This window comes from Pongo abelii, chromosome 6 (genome assembly GCF_028885655.2).
Source record: "Pongo abelii isolate AG06213 chromosome 6, NHGRI_mPonAbe1-v2.0_pri, whole genome shotgun sequence".
NCBI lineage: Eukaryota > Metazoa > Chordata > Mammalia > Primates > Hominidae > Pongo > Pongo abelii.
Genome location: NC_071991.2, coordinates 66193739 through 66214160, shown reverse-complemented (window position 1 = coordinate 66214160; position 20422 = coordinate 66193739). Strand labels below are relative to the sequence as shown.

Below are 20422 nucleotides of genomic sequence, written 5' to 3'. Positions count from 1 at the left end.
TTGCTTTAATGTTTTCTACAGAACTAGGTCCTTTTAGTGTTTTGGGAGGGGTTTTTTTTTCCTGTTTTTTGAAGGATTCTTGACCTTTTGGTCTTGATGTTGATGGTTTTGAGTCTTTTTCAGTCTGGTTTGATTTTTGTGCATTTTTGGCTGGAGTATCTTGTATAGATTTCTTCACTGGGCTTTTTCTTCATCTTCCTCACCCTTGTCATCGTCATCTTCATCGTCATCATCATTATCTTCATCAGCAGCAAGTTTTTACTTTTTTTCTGTGGAACCTCACTACCACCTCTAGAGGCAGATCGCTTTCCAGACATACTTAAGAGCTTCACATCCTCCTCTTCATCTTCTCACTGTGCATCTTCCTCCACAGCTATTAAGTGCTGCCCATTAAGATGCACTGGCCCTGAACTATGCTTCAACCATAAGACCATAGGTGGTGGTATTTCAAAGCCCACGAGGGAAACTGTTGGCTGTACAGACATTTTCAAAGTTGCCAGTGTTACTTTTATTTGGACTGCGTTTATATTTCATTGCTTCTGCTTCAACGATGTGCAATTCATCATAGGTACCGGCTCCTGAACTGGCCATTCTTAAAGAAAACTGGTGCTCATTTTCATCATCATCCACATTAAGGTGATAATCTTTGTCAGCTTTAGTTCACAATTGAAAAGATAATTTTGAGGACTTAGAGGGCTCATGTCCACGTCCATCAAATCTTCCATGGGTTTGAGGCACCCACTTAGGTGGGAGAGAAGGCAAATGGAGATAAATGACTCCTACTCCAGAGAACAAACACACCGGACAGAATCACACCGGGATTGAAAAATTTTTAATTAAATTATAAATATACACATTTTATATATATAGTGTAAATATATACACATACATAATTTACAAAAGCATTAAACAAACCAAATACCTAGAATAAATCTATCTGAAAATATGACCCTATTCACAAAATTGTAGAATATTTTTAGAGAAGTTAACAAACATATAAATAAATTATAGAATATATTATGTTATGGATTAGAGGTCTAGGTATTGAGATGATCCCAATTCTCCTCAAATTGGGTTGAAGATTAATTTCAATGCCTTTCAAAATTTCATTCCATGTTATTGTCATTCTATTGCTTTTCCTTCCTGCTCAATTGGAAGCGACCTTTTCTCCTCTAATTATTGGCACGGCCATTCTGCCCCTACTTGCCCTGGGTCTTGGTTTCTTTTGCATTTCCCTGCATTTCTGATCTATAGAAATGTCTGCCCACATGTCATGAAACCCTGCCAGTGCATAGGAGAAAATAATTGTCTGGAAATTATGCAAGAGCAGTTCACCTTAGAAAACAAAATGAATTATCACTGCTGTTCTAATTCTTCATCTTAAAACCATATCCTGATTACAGCAGGCAACCAAGAGGAAGAACCCATTTTATTTTGTCTTGTTAGCGATGGTGAGCAGAATAAAGGCCACCTCTTCATGTTATTTTTTCAATTAATTATTTCTCCATTTATTCAACATTTTAAAAATGTCTTTCATATACAGTCTCCATCTTTGTCTTTAAATGGCTCACAACAAAGTAGAGAGTGGGATAAAATGACTTTCTACTACATAATGTATTTAGTAAATGAGAATATTTGTGGGGGAAAGGGCCATAAGAGGGGAAGAAATTTGCTCTAGTAGAGAATTTGAGGAGCAGGCAATATTTGTGGTGGTCCTTGAATGCTTGGTAAGGTTTTACCAATTCAAAGAAGAATGAAAAAAATAGAATTCAAAGGAAACAGAATAGATAAAGGTACAGAAATATTAAAACACTTGGCATATTTGGGAAACATCAACACATAACAAAAACGCTAACAAGACTATTTAATAGATCGTTTGCTTGATTGATGTATACATCCATCCTCACACACCTGTTACATTTGCAAAGGCTCTGTTTAGCTTCTTTTATGTTCTGTTCTGAGTCATGCAAATAAAAAAAATCAGTGAGCTGTTTTTCATAGCTCATCAGTACAGCATAAATTTTAAAAATCTTACTCAACAGCTTCTCCAAGAATATCCCTCGCCTCGCCTCTTTCTATAGATGAATCTTAGGCAACTAAAATGATTTTTGACAATTTAAATGATCTGATTCTAAAGAACCTGGAAATTACTTATAAGATGATAATGGCCACAATTTTATGGTGTTTTAAAATAGCTACAGTACTTAGAATGTATATGGTATATGCAACTTAACAAACATCTGAATCATGTCAATACGTTATCACAACTTTCTGAAAATGATGTAGAAAAATAAATTTCCCTGTCACTGAGCCTGAAAATCTGTGTAAAGAATTGCTATGAGTAATGCTTGTGATTAAGCTTTAGATACAATTAAGCTGGATAAGAGCTTTAAGTGTCAAGAGGTTGTGTTAAAATTATCTAGTGTGTCTTATAACTCCATGATAATTACCATTATTTAAAAGAATTGCTCGACAGAAATGGCATGATGGGTGTGTACTATTTCCTACATTTGCATCTGCTTCATCTTTCTGTAACTTTTGCATACAAAAGTTGTCTTGTTTGTATAAATTACTCCTTATTTATCTTTTAATAATTTCCAGTAATGCTGATTAACCTCAATCGCCAATGTTTTTGCTGTATCTAATCACCTAAATTAAATACATAGCAAAACTTTACCACATATTCTTATTTTCTTCTCCAAATTTATTAAAAATGAATATTTATTTAATATTATTTTATTAGTTATTAAATTATGAATAATGACCAACACTCATAAATATTTATTAAGTGGATGCTTCAATCAGATGTTGTTAGTGCTTATAATTGTGAGTGATTAAATAAATAACTCTGTAGAAAAGACAACCCAATTCTGTGGTCCCGCCATACAAGATTTTAATTTTATAAAAACAGACTCTAAATGCCACTTGCCTTCTTGCCAACGGAGAGAATATTATCCATTGCATACCTACCAGAGAAAAAATAAAGAACTTACATTGAGAACTTTCTGAATTCAGCTCTGTCTGTCTGTATGTATACACTCAAAATGAAACAAATTGGGGCAATTTACTGAAGGTTAAATCCTCTAAATGACATTCAGCTAAAACATGCAGGGAAATGGTTTGGGAGGTTTAAATGATCAATTTAATTGCCTTAATTGTCTGAATTGCTTTTTAAAATAGACACAACCCTTTTGCATCTAACTGAAGATTCTAAATTGGGGGTTTAGGGGTGTTTGTATTTTACTCTCAATACTCTGAATCACGTATGCTTTCTATATAACCTGAGTCAATAAAATAGCCCAGACCTCAGTGTGCAAGAGACCAGAAGTTAGATGTTTTACATATATGATCTGCCTATAGCTTTCTTTCCAGGAGCCAGCACCTTTCAATTTGTCAGGATTTTTACCCCAAAGTCGCAGGGAAGCTTTTTGAAGAGCTAAATATGCTGACATCGCCTTGTGCTTTTGTCCTTAAATACTGGAACATAGAGTGTCATTTCAATATATTTTATTAGCAAAATATACCTGGTTTCTATTAAAAAATATTTTCTCTAAGCTCCAAGAAAGGAGTGAAAAATTATTTTAAGCAAAGTAGCCCTCTGAACCTTGTCTAATGCGTAAGAGTTTTCCAAGTAAGCTTCAGTTTATGATTCAGTAGTTCCTCTGAGTTAAGAGAGTGTTACTAGACTAACACATCCTTGAAGATACAATTTGAAATACCAGATTTTAAAAAATGATTTTAACAAGTTTCAAGAGTTTATTTCAGAACCTTGTACTGCCACAGAGCGGTGGTGGTGATTTTTTTTTTTTCCTCTCACCAAACTGTATTGTAAATAAACCTTTTGATGTTTAAAAGTTTTTCTTTGGCAGCTAAGAAAAACACTCTGGAAAGTTATAGTTAGTGAATTTACCCGTGTATAAATATCCCTGAGCTAGTCTGTTATCCTGTGACATCTGGAATAAAGGTGCTATTGTTTTAGATTTCATGACTGAAGAATAGAATAATCAATTCAGAGTGACCCTGAGGGGAAGATTCACTCACATATGCGGTGGAAACTTGTAATCCCTGTGTTTTTTTAGGTTTTCCTACAGATGAAGAGACATAGATGAGTTCATGCTTTGATGCATCTAGTGACATCGCTTCCCATTCGTGCCATATTACAGTTTGATCACCAGTTCTTATTTGAGATGATTAACCTTAACATTTCTAGGAAAACTACTTTTTTGTTAATCTTTTTGTTACTATTACTTTATTTGCTTTTTGGGTCACAATAGCTGGACAACTATTTTATTTGCAAGGGCCCTAGCCATGCGCTTTCTGCTGCAACATGCCAAACTAATCACCACAGAATTCTGAGGGATGCATTATCAGACTTAGGTCTGACAAATAGGCTCTATAAATTATTTAAAGCTTCTCTTCATTTCTTGCAAAGCAATGTTTGCTGAGCTTCTCCATGAAAAATTAGTGTAATTCCAGAAGATTATGATAGATTTGCAAGGTAGGAATTTGGCCTGTGCTTACACACAGACATCTGCGTAGTTATGAATAAAGTAGAAGTTAAATGAAACTGTACAGTTATTTTACATTTGGTTATTTGAACCCTTTGTCTTCTACTTTATTCAATGGCCTTTGAATAAAAGCAGCTGTGTCTCGTGGCTTTCTATCATGAAGTGTTCAAATGTATAAGGTGGTTAGATGTAAAAACACTGTGAAAGTATGGATAATAGACTGCCTACTTTCTGTCTATTGCAACTTCCCTGAGGTTTTGTTTGCAGGGCCCAGCTGCGTATACAGACATGATGGAATTTGGTTTGTCAGGAACCTACAAAAATTACACAAATAACTCAGATTTTTAATGAATAATGCACAGACATGCACCTGCTTCAGGGACTTCATAGATTAGTCTTGTGACCAATGGAAAAGCCCCTTGGAATTCAATTACATGGATGCAAAACAGAAAATAAAACTGGCTACACTTTTAGAACTAATATCAGCAAAATGTTAACTAGTTCTCGGAGCAAGCTTTTCCTGAGGACTGGGTTGTTTCAGTTTGCTTTGCTTCTGTGAGACTTACTATAAAGTCATAATATTCTGCTCATACTATTATCTACTATTCTTGCAGCTGGAGCCACTTGCAGAAGATATTCTCCACCAAAGCCCGAATATGAATGCTGTTATTTCTTTACAGAAGATCATTGAAATTCAAAGTATGTCTTTAAAGTTTTCTTAAAAATTCTAAGCAGGTAAAACTAACTAAAATTATATTGAGAATTATAGTACGAAGAAACATTTATTTAGAGTTATCATAATTTGCACATGCGTTCTTAAGTATATATCTTACTGTGTTGCTCTTAATGCAGCAATCTTATCTTACACTGATGACAAAACGTACAGACTCTAGATTTAGAATCTTGTTTTTCTCATGTATTTCAGGTATTTGGAATTTTTACCACTATGATCACTAAGCATTTACCCAGAACCATGAAATAAATGCAGAAATTGTGATTTTGTAATCCAATCTTAATGAAGGGTAGTTACCTCCTAATGATGTTGCAATTCAGCAATCATTTACTGATTTATATGTGTCAAGAGAGGAAAAAAAATTAATGAGAAAGCCTCTGTATGGGAAAATCCAACTTAACAAAGCAGGGTTAAGTCATAGACTTTTTTTATTATCCAGTTCCCTTCACACACATACATACACGTAAGCACGCATGGGTGCACACACATGCTGAAATCAAGCACAAACTAACATGAAGATTAGCATGAAGAGAAAAACCAAAGGGCACTATTAGGTGTCCAGGAGAATTAGGAAAACACTTAGGTTTGCTACTGTCCTGTAGAAGCATTTATTAAGTGCCACTTAAGAAGCCACTTGCCAGCTATCTCTCTGGGTCATTGCCTTTGCTTGTTCAGTAGCAATTTGGAGATATGGGTTGCCTGGAGTTAAATTACCCACTTATTTGATACTGTGAATATTTACACATCAGGCTATACAGGAACTAAAAATAATTCTCCACTTCATCTCACTCATGCTGTGACTGAAGGCCATATGTACCTAATAAACATTTATTGACTACATGTCATAACTGAAATAAACTATGAATTTCAAAGACTTTTAGGGAATAGAAAAATAAACCTTCAAATGCTGGGGTGCACTATTCAAGTTTCTGATATAAGCCTAAAGTACAGGAACTGACAAAGACAAAGCAGGGAAGGCTGGAGGTGATTTCATAAGCTTGAGAAGAAAATCCTGTCATTGTCCTGTCTTTGTCTTGTTTCCACTGGGGCTAGATAAAGATGGTCTATTACATGTCATTCTAGATTTCAAAGCAAGGAATCTTGAAGTGATCTTTGACAGCATCCTCCTCTTCATCCACATGCAATCCAATGTATGCTTTCAGGTCATTAATAGAATGAAAATATCTCAGTTTTTATACATATTATTATCTTTTTCTGAGCATTGTTTAGCCATTATATACACAGAGTGTTAAAATTGGTTGTTCCTGTGTATATTCTGAGCATATCACTTCAATAGGCATTTTTGAGTCCTTATTACATGTTGATCAATTACCAAGGCACAGAGGTTAGGAAGAGGAATAAGACAGTTTCTGCATCAAGGAGCTAACAGTCCAATGAGTGAGAGACAACCAAGTAAATAATTGCAATACAGTATTCACAGAGTACACTGAGGTCATGGAGAAGGGGCAGTCTGTTTCTTCAGTCCCTTTCAACTGGGGGTGAGAGGGACTGGATAGTAAAGAAGGTTGCTTGACAGTGATGTAGCCTGAGCTTGGTTCTTCAGGGCTGAACAGCATGTTGGATAACTGAAGAAAGAGTGAAAATGCTTTGAAAGGAACGACAGAAGTGAAGGGCTCTATTTCCACATAGGTATAAAAAGTCATAATTTCTGTACATCTTTAAAAACTCTACTGTTGCCTTTTATATTGGATCTAATTTCCTAGTAATGACTTTCCACTGCATAGTTTTTTCCTTTCACCACTGATGTTTTCAAGTGACCTCTGCAGTCTGCTCTAGCCAAGCAAACTAGCCAAGCAAACCTATTTGACTCTTGAAAAAGACTCAATCTACTATCAAAACTTGCTGTAGGAGTATCCTGCCACTAAGGATTGTTAATTCCACTCTTCTGCCCCAAACTGCATTTTACACTACCCAACACTGATCACTTGTCTGTGAAATCCATTTCCTTCTAAACTCTTAATGAGCACCCCACCCAGCTTGGAGCATTACTGATGATTCAATAATGCTATAATTTCTTGAGACCAATATGTGTTGGTTCAGTGGTATATTTATTTTCAATGTTTCTCTTAAAAATATCAAATATTTAAATGTCTGTTAGCTCTGGTTCCTAAATTAGAGGATAATCATCAGGAGGACAGGAATCATATCTTTTTGTCTCTGGATGTCCCTCCAGGAAGGGTTGACAGCAGGTGTGAGGTGCATGGGAGCCTGGCCATTAAAAGTAGGCAGATTTGAGTAGGTAGGATTTGAATAACTCTTCGAGACCATAAAAAACAAAGGCCATAAGCAACCAGAGCTCCTCCTTCTGAGTCAAGGATATATGGTGTAGTGGACACCGATTTTGGTATACCCAGAAACAATGCACTCTTCACATCTACTCAAAAGGAGTCTGGTTTTATTCATGAATCTTTGCCACCAGATACTGTGCAACTCAGGGGAAGTTCAACTTAGCTCCAACTCCAGGGGAGCTGTTTTTAGTCTAAGTCAGTCAACCCACTTAACAGTGATTGGTTAAGAAATGGGTACGTGACTCAATTCAGGCCAATGAAAATCAGGACTAGCTTTATGGGCATTCAGCCTGCATGGTCACATAGGTCCCACACATAGAAGGGCCCCATCCTTAGTGTAAGGCTCTTGCTGTTGCTGCCTAAAATTCTTACTGCGTTTTAAAGAAGCAGCCCATATTTTCATTTTGTACCAGGCCCTATAAATTCTGTAGCCAGTCCTGATGAAAGTCAAGGTGATGGTGATGTCAAAAAACGTTTACCAAGAAGGAATGAAAGTAGCATCACCACAAGGACAACTTAAATGTTAGTTGAGAGGGCTCTGAATAGTGGGTTGAGGTTGTAAAAGGAAAGAAAACACAAGATCGGAAAGCGATCTCTCACCATTTGAGAAGTGGAGTGAAAATCGGTAGAGAGAAAGTGGTTCAGCACTGTGGCTTTGACCACTGTGTGGTGCATTTTTATGTGGTTATAACTACGTATCTTTGGGGCCACTCTTCTGTACTAAAGGAAGAGAAAAGAGCCCTCTAATGTCCACAGAGCAATAAAATCGAGTGGGTATTTCAGAGTCTCAAACTTCATAATGGCTTGGGAAATTAAAATTATGGGCTCCCTAATTAGTAAACAGTGCTTGATTTCCTTACGAGATATGAAATTGCACTCTTGCTTCTCACTGTTTTATAACCCATGCTTCCATTTCACCTGCTCCTTTGGGACTCCAGGACCCTAATTGTGTTCCTCATTTCTCCTTTGACAGAGAAAGTGGTAGGGACAGGTTACTTAATTTGTGAGACCCAGTTCAAAAGGAAACTGTGTGAACTCTTCCTTGTTAAAAAATTAATAATTTCTAGAGGGTAACAGCAAAGCACTGAACCAAGCATGGGGTCTTTCTGAGAGTGGGGCGCTTCGCAACTGCACAGGTTACCCATTATGAAGCCGCCCCTGAAGGTAGTCTTTGTTCAACAGGAGCACTTCCTCTTCACATACATCTCTGAGTGTTACACAAGTGCCTCCTTTCAACTTTGGGGGGTGTTCAGATTTCAGCTCACCTCCTAGCCCAGGTTCTGAAGGGTTCTTTTGTGCTGCAGTTTGGAACGACAGTATCAGAAAACTATGTTACTGTTGAGAAGCAGGCCTGTAGCATGTGGGAAACATTCAGGCAAGTTTCTAGATAGGCTTATCCCAAGGCACATGGCAAGGTGCTGACAGGTCTCCTGTGAATTTCTTTTTGAGAACTGAGTCCCCCAGCTGAGGGTATGCAGGTGCTGGAGGTGCATTGGCTCCTTGCCTGGCCACATGTATGTGAATATTTTCCAACAGGATCATTTATGTTGTCCTGTCCTTGTTTATGTTGCTCATCTAGCTGAAGAGAAAAGGCCTTACAAGGCCACAGAAGGGCAATGATTTCTCCTGACAGGTGAAGACCCTTCCTGACAGGAGAGGGTCTTGTTCCATCTTAACATGATAGATGGCATACAAGGGTCAACTATCTTTGAGATGACAAAATGGAAAAAAAGTTTCATGTTATTCCTTAAGAAATTAAAAATAGAACTACCATATGATTCAGCCATCTCACTTTCTGAAGACTTATCAGAAAGAATTTAAATTAGAATCTCAAAGAGATGTTAGCACTCCCATGTACGTTGCGGCACTATTCACCATAGCCAAGAGATGGGAGCAACCTGAGTGTTCCTCAGTGGATGAGTGGGCAAAGAAAATGTTGTATAGACATAAAATAGAATATTATTCAGACCTACAAAAGGAAATTCTGCAGTACGTGGCAACTTAGCACAATATCTTTTGATGGCAGATATTATTTCTGCTGTGTTCCTGTTTGTTTTTAATTGCCATATCTTTTGCCCAGTCTCTGGCATGTATTAGGTGCTCTGCAAATGTGTGTTGAATGAATGAATCAGCTAGTCTGTCAATGTTTGCCACATTTTTCTTCTAAGCCTGGATTGATTTTTGTAACTAACCTCACATATTTATACTCCTTGGCACACTCATGCAGAATGAGGGATTAAGAAGACCAAGCAAAATACATGAGAGTCCATTTCTTCTCCTTCACGACCCACAAGGATGAGTCATTTCTAAGTTAGGAAGAACATGGATTATTTTTGTGAGTTGCCATTTCCATGGGTAAGCTTGGGGTGACAATTCTCAGAGCTGGATCTAGCACTTGGCTAACTTGCTGTAATAATCAACAAGTGATGCCAGTAACGAGTCAGCACAGAGTGAGATAAAGAACTCTCATATGGATGTTTCCTTTCCTGAAACCCACCCTAGTGATTTACAGTGTCCATGCACCGTTGAATTCTTTCACTTTTCTGCATGGCATGGTGGGTGCCAGGGTTCTAAAACACCACTCTTTATACCAGTGCTGGCCCATTGTAACTTTTTCACAGATTTGGGAGGGGAGGAACCGTGAAGTGAGTTATCCATAAAAGTAAATTTATTTAGTTTGAAAGACTATCACTTTAAGTTCTAAAAACAAATAATGAATGATATTGATATTAATCTGTGAAACCCCAAAATATGAGAACAAGTATAGAGCCATAGTTTCCTTTTATTTATTTAAATTTCTTAGTGAGAAAAGCATTCCTTTTAAGTGTCAACCAATTTTGTAGACTTCTTGAATGATAATAATCATAATCATAGCATCTTTTGTTTTGTGGATCAAGGAAACATATATATGCACAAGGGTTTGAGGATTCTTTCACAATTTTGCTGCAACCCTGCAGTGGTTTGCCTCTGATAAGTTGAAAAACACCAGTGTAGGAGACTTTAAAATGATACGAATTCCATTGTAATCTTCTCCTCCACTCAACAACCATGTGACAATGAGCAAGCCACTTGTTTGACGAAATTCACCAGGAATGACATGGCACATCACTAGAATTGCTTTTCTAAGTTGGTGCTACTGTGACAACAAAGTGGCAAATAGGCAGAAGAATCCTAAAAGAACAGTAGGAATTTTCTGCCTGCCCCATTTCAGTTTTCCCCACTCTACGGATTATCCCTTATTTAGTGAATTGAGGTCTTTTTAGAATTTCTTATTATGCCAACCAAGGCAAAATGGTGGCAAAAGCAAGAATGAGGAATGGACAGTACCTGCAATTTCACCGTATGTTCTTGTCAAATGTGTTCTACATAAATAGAGGAGAAATTTCCATGTTTCTTGTATATAAAATTTGTGAGTATAACTAATCCTCTATTGTTTTAAACACACACACACACACACACACACACACACACACACACACACAGTATTATTTAGGGCAATGAGAAGTGAATTTATAATCCTCAGAATTTATCCAACTTTTGAGGACAATTTGAAAATGGACATGATTTCCTTTGTTGCAGGGGAATGTTACAAGTAACTATGTAATTGACTAAAGCATAATCAGTTATCTCCACGGTTCCATACCAGCAATGCACAGAGCACACTCTCACACATTCTAGAGTAATAAGAATGAAATCAGATTTTCCCTGGGAGATGAGAGGCAAGTATATTTGACACCTACTCCTTGTCAGAACTGTGCTTGATTTATGTTTTGTGTATGTGTTTTTGAGTGAATGACGTCTTGCTTCTCCTCCTCTTCCCCTATGTTATTCTTATTCTTTACTCTTATTCTTCCTCCTCTTCCTATTATTATTACTAATATTATTATTATATCTATAGTTCTGGGAACTAGTCAGAAGTAACAACTGATACTAGAAAAGAACAAAGGAATGCTGATTTTGTTGATTTTACTTTTTATTATATTTCCAATGGGAGATAACTCATTGGTAAAATAAAATACTAAATAAACACTGTCAATGTATTAGAATGAATAATCAAAATATGTGGTACCTAGTTTTCTTGGCGATTAAGAGAACTGGTTATGAATTGAAGGAAAAGGCTATAAAAGTAAAATAAGACGGTATTTTATGTAATGTTACCATAAAGATAACAACCATTGTCTTCTTTTATCTGAAATACCATCCTCTCCCATCATTATAATATCCTCTACCTACCCCAGTCCAAGGAGAAGGGGCGTTTACATCAGATAATCCAGGAGAAAATCCAAATTGTTTCTAAGCTGAAAGGAATTTGTATATATCTCTTGTTGGCGGGGGGGATGTTATCCAATGTTTTGACTTCATGGGGCTATGTACACAACTAAAAGTGTTGTTTCTCCAGATTGCAACGTGTGCTGCATAAATTATCTCACAGACTTTACTAGCTTCTTGACTGCACACCAAAATTCTAACTCAAACTCAGTTTTTCTTCTTTCTTTTTGTCCCCATCTATTTCATTTTGATTTTTTTCGTATGTCTCTTCTCCTTTGTCTTCCATTTCCATCCTATTGAGATCCAGGGGAGAAGGACAAGAAGGTATTCCCAATATTGGAAAGGAGCTTTTAGCTCATAGTCATTTGAGGTTTTATTTCAAGCAGGGAAGAAGCATGATAAAGCCTGCAAATCAAAAGATCACAGTGCTTGCTCTGAAGACAGGAGATTAGCAGTGCTTATTGTCAGATGTGAGCAGTTTAATTCAGAAGTAGAATTGGTATAATATGGTAATTAACTGACAGGGAGACGATTAATAATGTCTGGGTTTTCTGGCTTGGAAAACTAAGATGATGGTGGTGATCAGCTCCCACGATAGGAAATTGTGAAGAAAGAAAAGATTTGAAAGGAAATGAAAAATATTAGACTTAAGAAAAAGACACTTTGCTGATCGAAAGTCTTAACGATTCGGGGAGAAGGCAGTATCCTCCGGAATATACATTTTCACTGTATTGAAGTTACGGAGGAAGATTGGATGAAATTATTTACACAATACAAACCCTGTAAGATGTTAGCAAATAATAAAATAATGTAATAATATTGAGTGCTTACAGTGTGTGAGGTACTATTAAAAATTAATTTGTTTAATCTTCTCTACCCTGTAAAGTAGTGACTATTTTCATTCCCATTTTATAGTAAAGTAAACTGAGGCACATCAAGGTTCATTGTATTCCCCAAGGTTACACAGCTAATGAGTGGGCGAAAGCAAGATCATAAACCAAGCAGTCTAGATCCAGTCTTCCCTCTTGGCCTCTAAGTTACACTACGTCACAAATAAGTTCATTCCTTTTGCAATTTTTGTGTAGAGTTTTTCCCATTTCTTCCCAAAGTGACATATTTAGACAAAATTTAAGTTAAGTTCAAATTAGGAATTTGGGAAGTTCTGGCTAATTGAGATTTAGCCACAGTCAGTTCTGGAAGCTCAGTGCCAAATTACAAGGAGCCATGGAGCTGTGCGTCCACTTTTGAGCCCCTTATAAACTTGTAAAATACATCTAATCAGAAAAAAATGCAAGGATTGGCAGAATTTCAAATCCCTGCCCTGTTGAGTTTAAAGCCCTGACTGTTGTCAGGTGTGAGCTGCTATTTGTCATATATTCTTTGGCTTTAGACAGAGGTCTTGACGTTAGAGTCCTGGGCCAGGCAGACCTTCATTGAAGAAAAGCAGCATTAGGCATTTTCCCGCTATTAACCCTGCCAACCCTCGCTTGTATCACAGCCAGGTCAGACTTGTACACATGGCTTTGTGAAAGTTGATTTTGAACTTCTAATTAACCATTTTCTTCAAATGTTGAAAGTCTGGTTGTTGTGTTGGTGGTGCCCTAATAGTAGAATGTATCAGAATAAAAAAGAAAAATCTGCCATCTGCTACGAGACACAATTTTGGGGGGTATTTTTTATTCCAACTGCATCTGCAATTTTTTTTTCACTCACACATCTACCAAGGGAAAACTAATTAAACCAAGAAAATAAAACTATGCATGCTTCTAGGACTGAAAACTCTTTGTGGATTATGAAAGAGTAGGAATAGTTTGTGATCACATACTCAGGTGTTAGCACCCAGATCAATCTCACACACACACAAGATACCATGATACCATTCACTGAGAATAGGACATACTAGAAGAAAGTCAGGTTTAAGGGAAGATCGTTTCCTAAGTATTTACATATATTATCTCTAGTCCTCACATAATTCTGCAATACACAGTTCTTTCCTCATTTTGTTTGAATAACTTGAGACTTATTAAGTTTAGGTAGCTTGTTTAAGTTCTTCCTACTGGTAAGCAGTAAAACTAAGATTTTAATCCTGGTCTTACTGTGATGTCAAAGCCCACTTTCTTTCTATTAAAGCATCTATATGACCTTCCTGTTCCCACTCCATTTCAAAAATGAGAACAGAGTTCTACCAGATTTCCTCTTCCCAGGTATAGACACTATAACGGGCGTCTCCTAAAATGTAATAGAGTCTGCATACATTAAAACAATTTATTGTAATACATTATTGGGCTCGCTAGAATGTCAGCAAATAAGAGAGCGGAAAAAGCATAAGCTGAAATTTAATAAGGAGCAGTAAGTAACACAAAAAAGGGAAATATCTCTGAAGCAAATAATGGCATCAGTGCTATAATGCAGAAGAAATCTTAAGATCTGCATCAAAGGGATATGAATTTGATAGATACTAAAGAGTTTTGATCTTTGTCCACTCCTGGGTTCTGGAGGAAGCCAGTAAAATTCCTTCCTGGAGGAATGTATTTCTAATTTAGACCCTCAATATATGCAGAGATCAAGCCCAAGAAAATATGAACTCAAATACATCAATACATACATATTTAAATAAATGAATAAAATCCAATGCACAATAACATAAGGCACTAGGGAGAGTCGGCAGAAATGAGATATATCAGAATAATAAGACTTATTTGTGGAGTTAAAATGGAGAAGGAGGATTACTTTCAAATACTGATAATAGATAAAGAATATTTATTTATTTTCACTTCTTCATGGAAACCCACTAAAACAATAATAGAGTTTTCTTTTTTTCTAAAGACATAAACTCCTATGGATAAAGAGTGAGAAAGGAAACCATCCGTTACTGTCTTAGCAGACCTAAAAAAGGTGAATCCTAAAGCAACACTAGCAAGCATATCTCTGATGGGATGGATATATCAGGCTATTGTACCCATATGCCATAGAATTGTTGACTTGCACACCTAAGGCACTGTTTCATTGTCTAGTTTTTAATTCCTCATTTCTCCTCATTCATTGCCCTTTCCTGTCTTCACTTCTTTTTCCATTCAGCATTAAAATTATAACATTCATTTGCCCTTCTACCTTTCAATCTACCTTACCAGCAATCCTGCCCTTCAACTTTACCCATCTAAGAAAATCTGAACCCTGGATATATACGACAAACAACTTTCCCTAACGCTGGTCTTCCAGAGATTTCCCCAATGCAGGTCTTCAAGAGATTGTCATGATGTATAGCAGTTTGACCTCTTAGAGACATAATTACCAAATCTAAATGGGCCAATTACCATTCTACTGCTTTCTACTCTTGACCCAACTTACCTTCTTTCAGTTCTTTTAGTGTGCTATTTTTCCACCTTCCTCAAGACCTTCATATATTTTTTTCCTGCTATTATTCTCTTTGACTACTTAACTCCTATACATAGTTCATATCTCAGCTTAATTGTCCCTTGATCAGATATACACCTTCTGATTAACAATTAAGATCAGATTTTTTTTCAAATTTCATAGAATGCAGTACCTTCATTTCAGTAGCTTATTTCAGTGTGAGACATGTACTCGTAGAGCATGATCATTTGATTAATGGCAACCTGTAAGATCTATGAAAGTATCCATATTTCTGCATTTCCAATATCAGAATGCTTGGTAGGTAATAAAATCGAAAAGTAAGAGTATATTACTCCATTCTCACATTGTTTTAAACAACTGCCCAACACTGGGCAATTTATAAAGAAAAGAGATTTAATTGACTCAGAGTTCCATAGGGCTGGGAAGGCCTCAGGAAACTTATAGTCATGATGGAAGGGAAAGAGACATATCTTACATGGTGGCAGGTGAGAGAGAGCAAATGTGTGGCGGAGGAACTGTCAGACACATAAAACCATCAGATCTCCTGAGAACTCACTGACTACCGTGAGAACAGCATGGGGGACACCACCGCCATGATTCAATCACCTCCCACCAGGTCTCTCCTTCAACACGTGGGGATTATGAGGATTACAATTCAAGATAAGATTTGTGTGGCGGCACAAAGCCTAACCATATCACGGAGTGATAGAAACAATCCTTTGAATACAATTTGGTTTCCTTTGTAGGGAAATTGAGATAAAATGGACTGGTCATCCTGACAGTAATAGTATAGCCCTTATAAAAGCTATACTTCTTTGGTGAGTTAACAAATTAGCTTTGCAGTTTATTCATAAATAGCTTCTGATTAATGTACTCACAGCTCCATATCCAAGAGACTGACTCTTTCCCAGAAGATGAGTATTCATTTCATCTAATACCCCTTAATCTGGCTTCATGCTTGCTAAGAAAACCGGAATATCCATGTTTGTCTATGTACAGGGAGATAATTCACTATTCATGTTGGCACCATTATTTCAAGGACATGGGATAGCTTATTACTCAATAAAAGCTAATTTTCAAAAAAAGATTGGTTTCTAATGCAACATTCAAAGCATTTTAGTAATATGTGTCTCAGGGCTTGAATATATCAAAACATTGACAAAGAGGACGCTTGAGATGTATGAAAGGAACAATTCCTACCAAGTTTTCCTTACATCTGTTACATGTTGGGAGATTATCTTGGTTTGGCTTCTACCAGAAACAGATCCTGATACACAAGGAGTCATGTACAAGTAATTTATTTGCAGGTGCAGGCATAGGGAGAAAAGGAAGAGGAATAGTGAAGTGTGACAAGAAAAGAAATGAAGTGTCATTTGCTCAAGTATCCTTGTAGGTATCTAGAGTTTAATTCCTCTGGGGAAATTCTGAGAGCTGATGTAAAACACATAGCTCAGAGTTATTTCATGTGAGCTGCGAGGGAGCAGAGAAATTTATGCTCCAACTCCAAACAGTTATTGCCTGAATACTGCTCCTGGGGGACACTATTACCCTGACATTTCTGGCCAATCATAGAGCAAAAACTCTCCAGGGGCACTGAAAACTGTCCTGAAAAGACATGCTGGTTCTGGCGAATGGAAATGAGGTTGTGTGCACTCAATTAGTAAGGGGCGGGACATGTGGATGAGGCCCTGACAGTGGCTGCTACAATGACAGTTCTTTCTTGTCTGCCACAGACAGTCTTGGTTTATGTCTGTAGTCTCAACATCTCATCCAGATACCGTTTGTTTCCGATTTTTCATTCTGAATGAAGTATTATTATCTATAGTTTTATTAAGTGAGTAAAGATGGATGTGTTACACCTATACTTTGCTTTAGCTTCTATCATTGTTTCGTCTGGTTGTATGAGAAATGCGTGGAAAGTAAATATAATTTTTACTTTGAACACATGGTTAAATCTATACAAAATACAATTGATAACCCATCTCTCTTTTCCAGGTCCTTTTCTGATTTAACTAGTGCTTCCCTTTTAAGAAAAGCGTGCAGGGTCCTCATGGATACCAGTTGTAAATGACGTCTAAATTTCTGATCTGGGAGGTAAAGGAAGAAATTCTCAACATTGCTGCCACTTGGCACACCAGTCATGGGTGCTGTAGTCAGTGCTGTAGCTTGTGACATGCATGAAGCTACCAAGCTGTTAGAAGATAGAGTTAGGGGCCGGGAACCGGTGGCTCACGCCTGTAATCCTAGCACTTTGTGAGGCCGTGGCAGGCAGATCATGAGGTCAAGAGTTCAAGACCAGCCTGCCACCATGATGAACCCTGTCTCTACTAAAAAATACAAAAATTAGCTGGGCATGGTGGTGCGCACCTGTAATCCCAGCTACTCATGAGGCTGAGGCAGGAGAATTGCTTGAACCCGGGAGGCAGAGGTTACCATGAATGGAGATTGCACCACCGCGCTCCAGCCTGGGTGACAGAGCGAGACTCCGACTCAAAAAACAAACAAACCAAAAAGAAGACAGAGTTAGGGAAAAATTCGAGAAATCAGCAGTTAGGTGTGAATAAAATATGTTCAGGAAATGGAAAGGACCAGCCTTCCATACAGCATTTACACTCTCAATACTTTTGCTACAGAGATTTTGTCAATTATTATACATTGCAACTTCACTATGTATATATTTGTTTTATGTTTTGTTACATATTTTAATTTTGCTATCAACATTATTGGCTGAAATGAGCTCACAAACAAGTGTGAATGAGAATTTTAAAAATGAGTGCTCTACTTCTGTCTCCCAAGCGAGTTGATAATGAATATGTAACTTGAACAAAATGTTTGTCAATATTCATTATTCGTCAGGAGGACAGAGCAAAATCACAGACAAACACTGAAGACACAATGCTGTTAAAGAAGCAGCAGTTACTACTTTAAAATTTAGTTATTATTGACCAAAACAAAACAAAAATAAAAACTAAAACCAAAAGGAACAATTTAAGAAGTGCAGTTGCAGAGGGTGCATTTATGTAACATTCTATGAAGCATTACTTTTTATTTAGATAAAATGACTATGATTAAAAATTTTGTAAATCGATTTTTCAGTTTCTAGTATTACTTTTAAAAGTTCAGGAGTGAGGTAATAATTCCTCTTGACTCCATTAGTATAATTTCTTGCTAATGATAGTGTCCTTAATTGCTTCAAACAGAAAAATCACTAAATTCTAATATTTCTTCTATATTTTTCATTCAATTTATGGAATCAAAGCAAAACTCTTGTAAATAAAGTTGCCCCCCAAAAAAAGCAGGGCATTATTGTGAAAGCTATTTGTTATAAATTTTGGTAACAGTGTAACACTGATAATAAAATCATTTGGTTTTGCATTGATATACAAATTTAAATTTTGGTGGAACACAACATCTTATAGAGCAGGGATGTACTTAGCATTACTTATGGAGCACACAATGTTTATAAATAACTTAATAATAAGATTTAATTATAAAGTTAATGACATTTAATAACAATCTCTTAAAAACCTAAACAAGCTTGATATTCTACCAATGAAAATCTAACCTACTGTCAAAATTTTAAAACTCTTTACATAAACATAGGGTAAATAAAATACACTGTTTTAGATATGTGACAGATGAGGACAGTTAAAAACAAAAAAGAAACTTCAGGCTGGGCACAGTGGCTCATGCCTGTAATCCCAGCACTTTCGGAGGCCGAGGCGGGTGGATCACCTGGGGTTGGGAGTTTGAGACCAGCCTGACCAACTTGGAGAAACCCCGTCTCTACTAAAAATACAAAATTAGCCAGGCATGGTGGCATATGCCTGTAATCCCAGCTACTCGGGAGGCTGAGGCAAGAGAATCACTTGAACCCGGGAGGCGGAGGATGCAGTGAGCCGAGATCGCGCCATTGCACTCCAGCCTGAGCAACAAGAGCAAAACTCCGCCTAAAAAAAAAAAGAAAGAAAGAAAGAAAAAAGAAACTTCAGCAAGACAGTTCAAAATTTCTCTCTTAGCTTCCCCTTATCAACCATACTTTAGTAATGTTTGAACATCTATAGTAATATTGAACTATTTTGCAAATTAGCTTTCTGAATTTTTATATTTTTCCAATTAGTTGGAAATCAAAAATATTCAATAAGTGGACCTCTGACCCCATGTATGAAAGAGTAACTGCTATCAAAGTTGCCCTTTGATCAGAAACAAGAGAAAACTATATACAGATAGAGATAGAGAGATATATGATACAGATAGAGATAAAAAGATATCTAATGTTCCATACATATATGGAACACTGTCTCTCAGACATTGGCCTACAGGCAATGAAGAAACAAAATGAGTACCGCAGATTCCAGGGGTAACTGACTAGAGGAAGTTTCCAGGCTGCAGCATAGAGAAGAATAACCCAAATAGGGTCCAATGGTATTACTGAGTTGAGAATAAAGCCATTAAAGTTACAGAATCACTTTATCACTGGGCGCAGTGGCTCAAGCCTGTAATCCCAGCACTTTGGGAGGCTGAGGCGGGCAGATCACGAGGTCAGGAGATCGATACCATCCTGGCTAACAGGGTGAAACCCCGTCTCTACTAAAAATACAAAAAATTAGCTGGGCGTGGTGGCGGGCGACTGTAGTCCCAGCTACTCAGGAGGCTGAGCCAGGAGAATGGCGTGAACCCGGGAGGCGGAGCTTGCAGTGAGCCGAGATCTCTCCACTGCACTCCAGCCTGGGCGACAGAGCGAGACTCCCTCTCAAAAAAAAAAAAAAAAAAAAAAAAAAAGAGAATCACTTTATCCTCTAAATAAAGGAGGATAAAGTGGCTAGAATTTGTGAGGCAAAATATTGGAGATGAAGTTGCCACACACACACACGCACGCGCGCGTGTGCACACAGAGTGCTGCATGTACAGGAGTTTCCTTAATGTTTCATTTGAATAATTTTCTTTACATATATGAGGTGAGACTCCATAAAGCTGAGGAAATAACCCAACAAAAAGTAGTAGGTTAAACAATTCAAGGAGTTCACAGAACTGGGAATAGTTTGCATTAGCCAGAGTGGAGAGATCTTATAATACACAAGGCATCACACAGAGACATCAAAATGGTATCATCTTAGTTATAGGACTAAATTAGCCTTACACTAAAGGCTACATTTTAGCCATCCTAACACAGTGTACAAGTGAGCCTCAAAAGTATTTTGCTAATTGTGAGTAACTTAACTTCATGC

The 20422-nt window shown here is 37.1% G+C and overlaps 1 protein-coding gene across 7 annotated transcripts in view; it reads left to right on the top strand.

Moving 5' to 3' along the window:
- HDAC9 (histone deacetylase 9) overlaps positions 1-20422 on the top strand; it is a 917296-nt gene that overhangs the window by 872036 nt on the left and 24838 nt on the right. For all 7 annotated transcript variants that reach the window (XM_054559003.2, XM_054559009.2, XM_054559005.2 and 4 more), the window contains one exon: positions 5123-5207. In XM_054559003.2, the coding sequence (XP_054414978.1) occupies positions 5123-5207 (85 nt within the window). The remainder of the gene's footprint in view (positions 1-5122; positions 5208-20422) is intronic.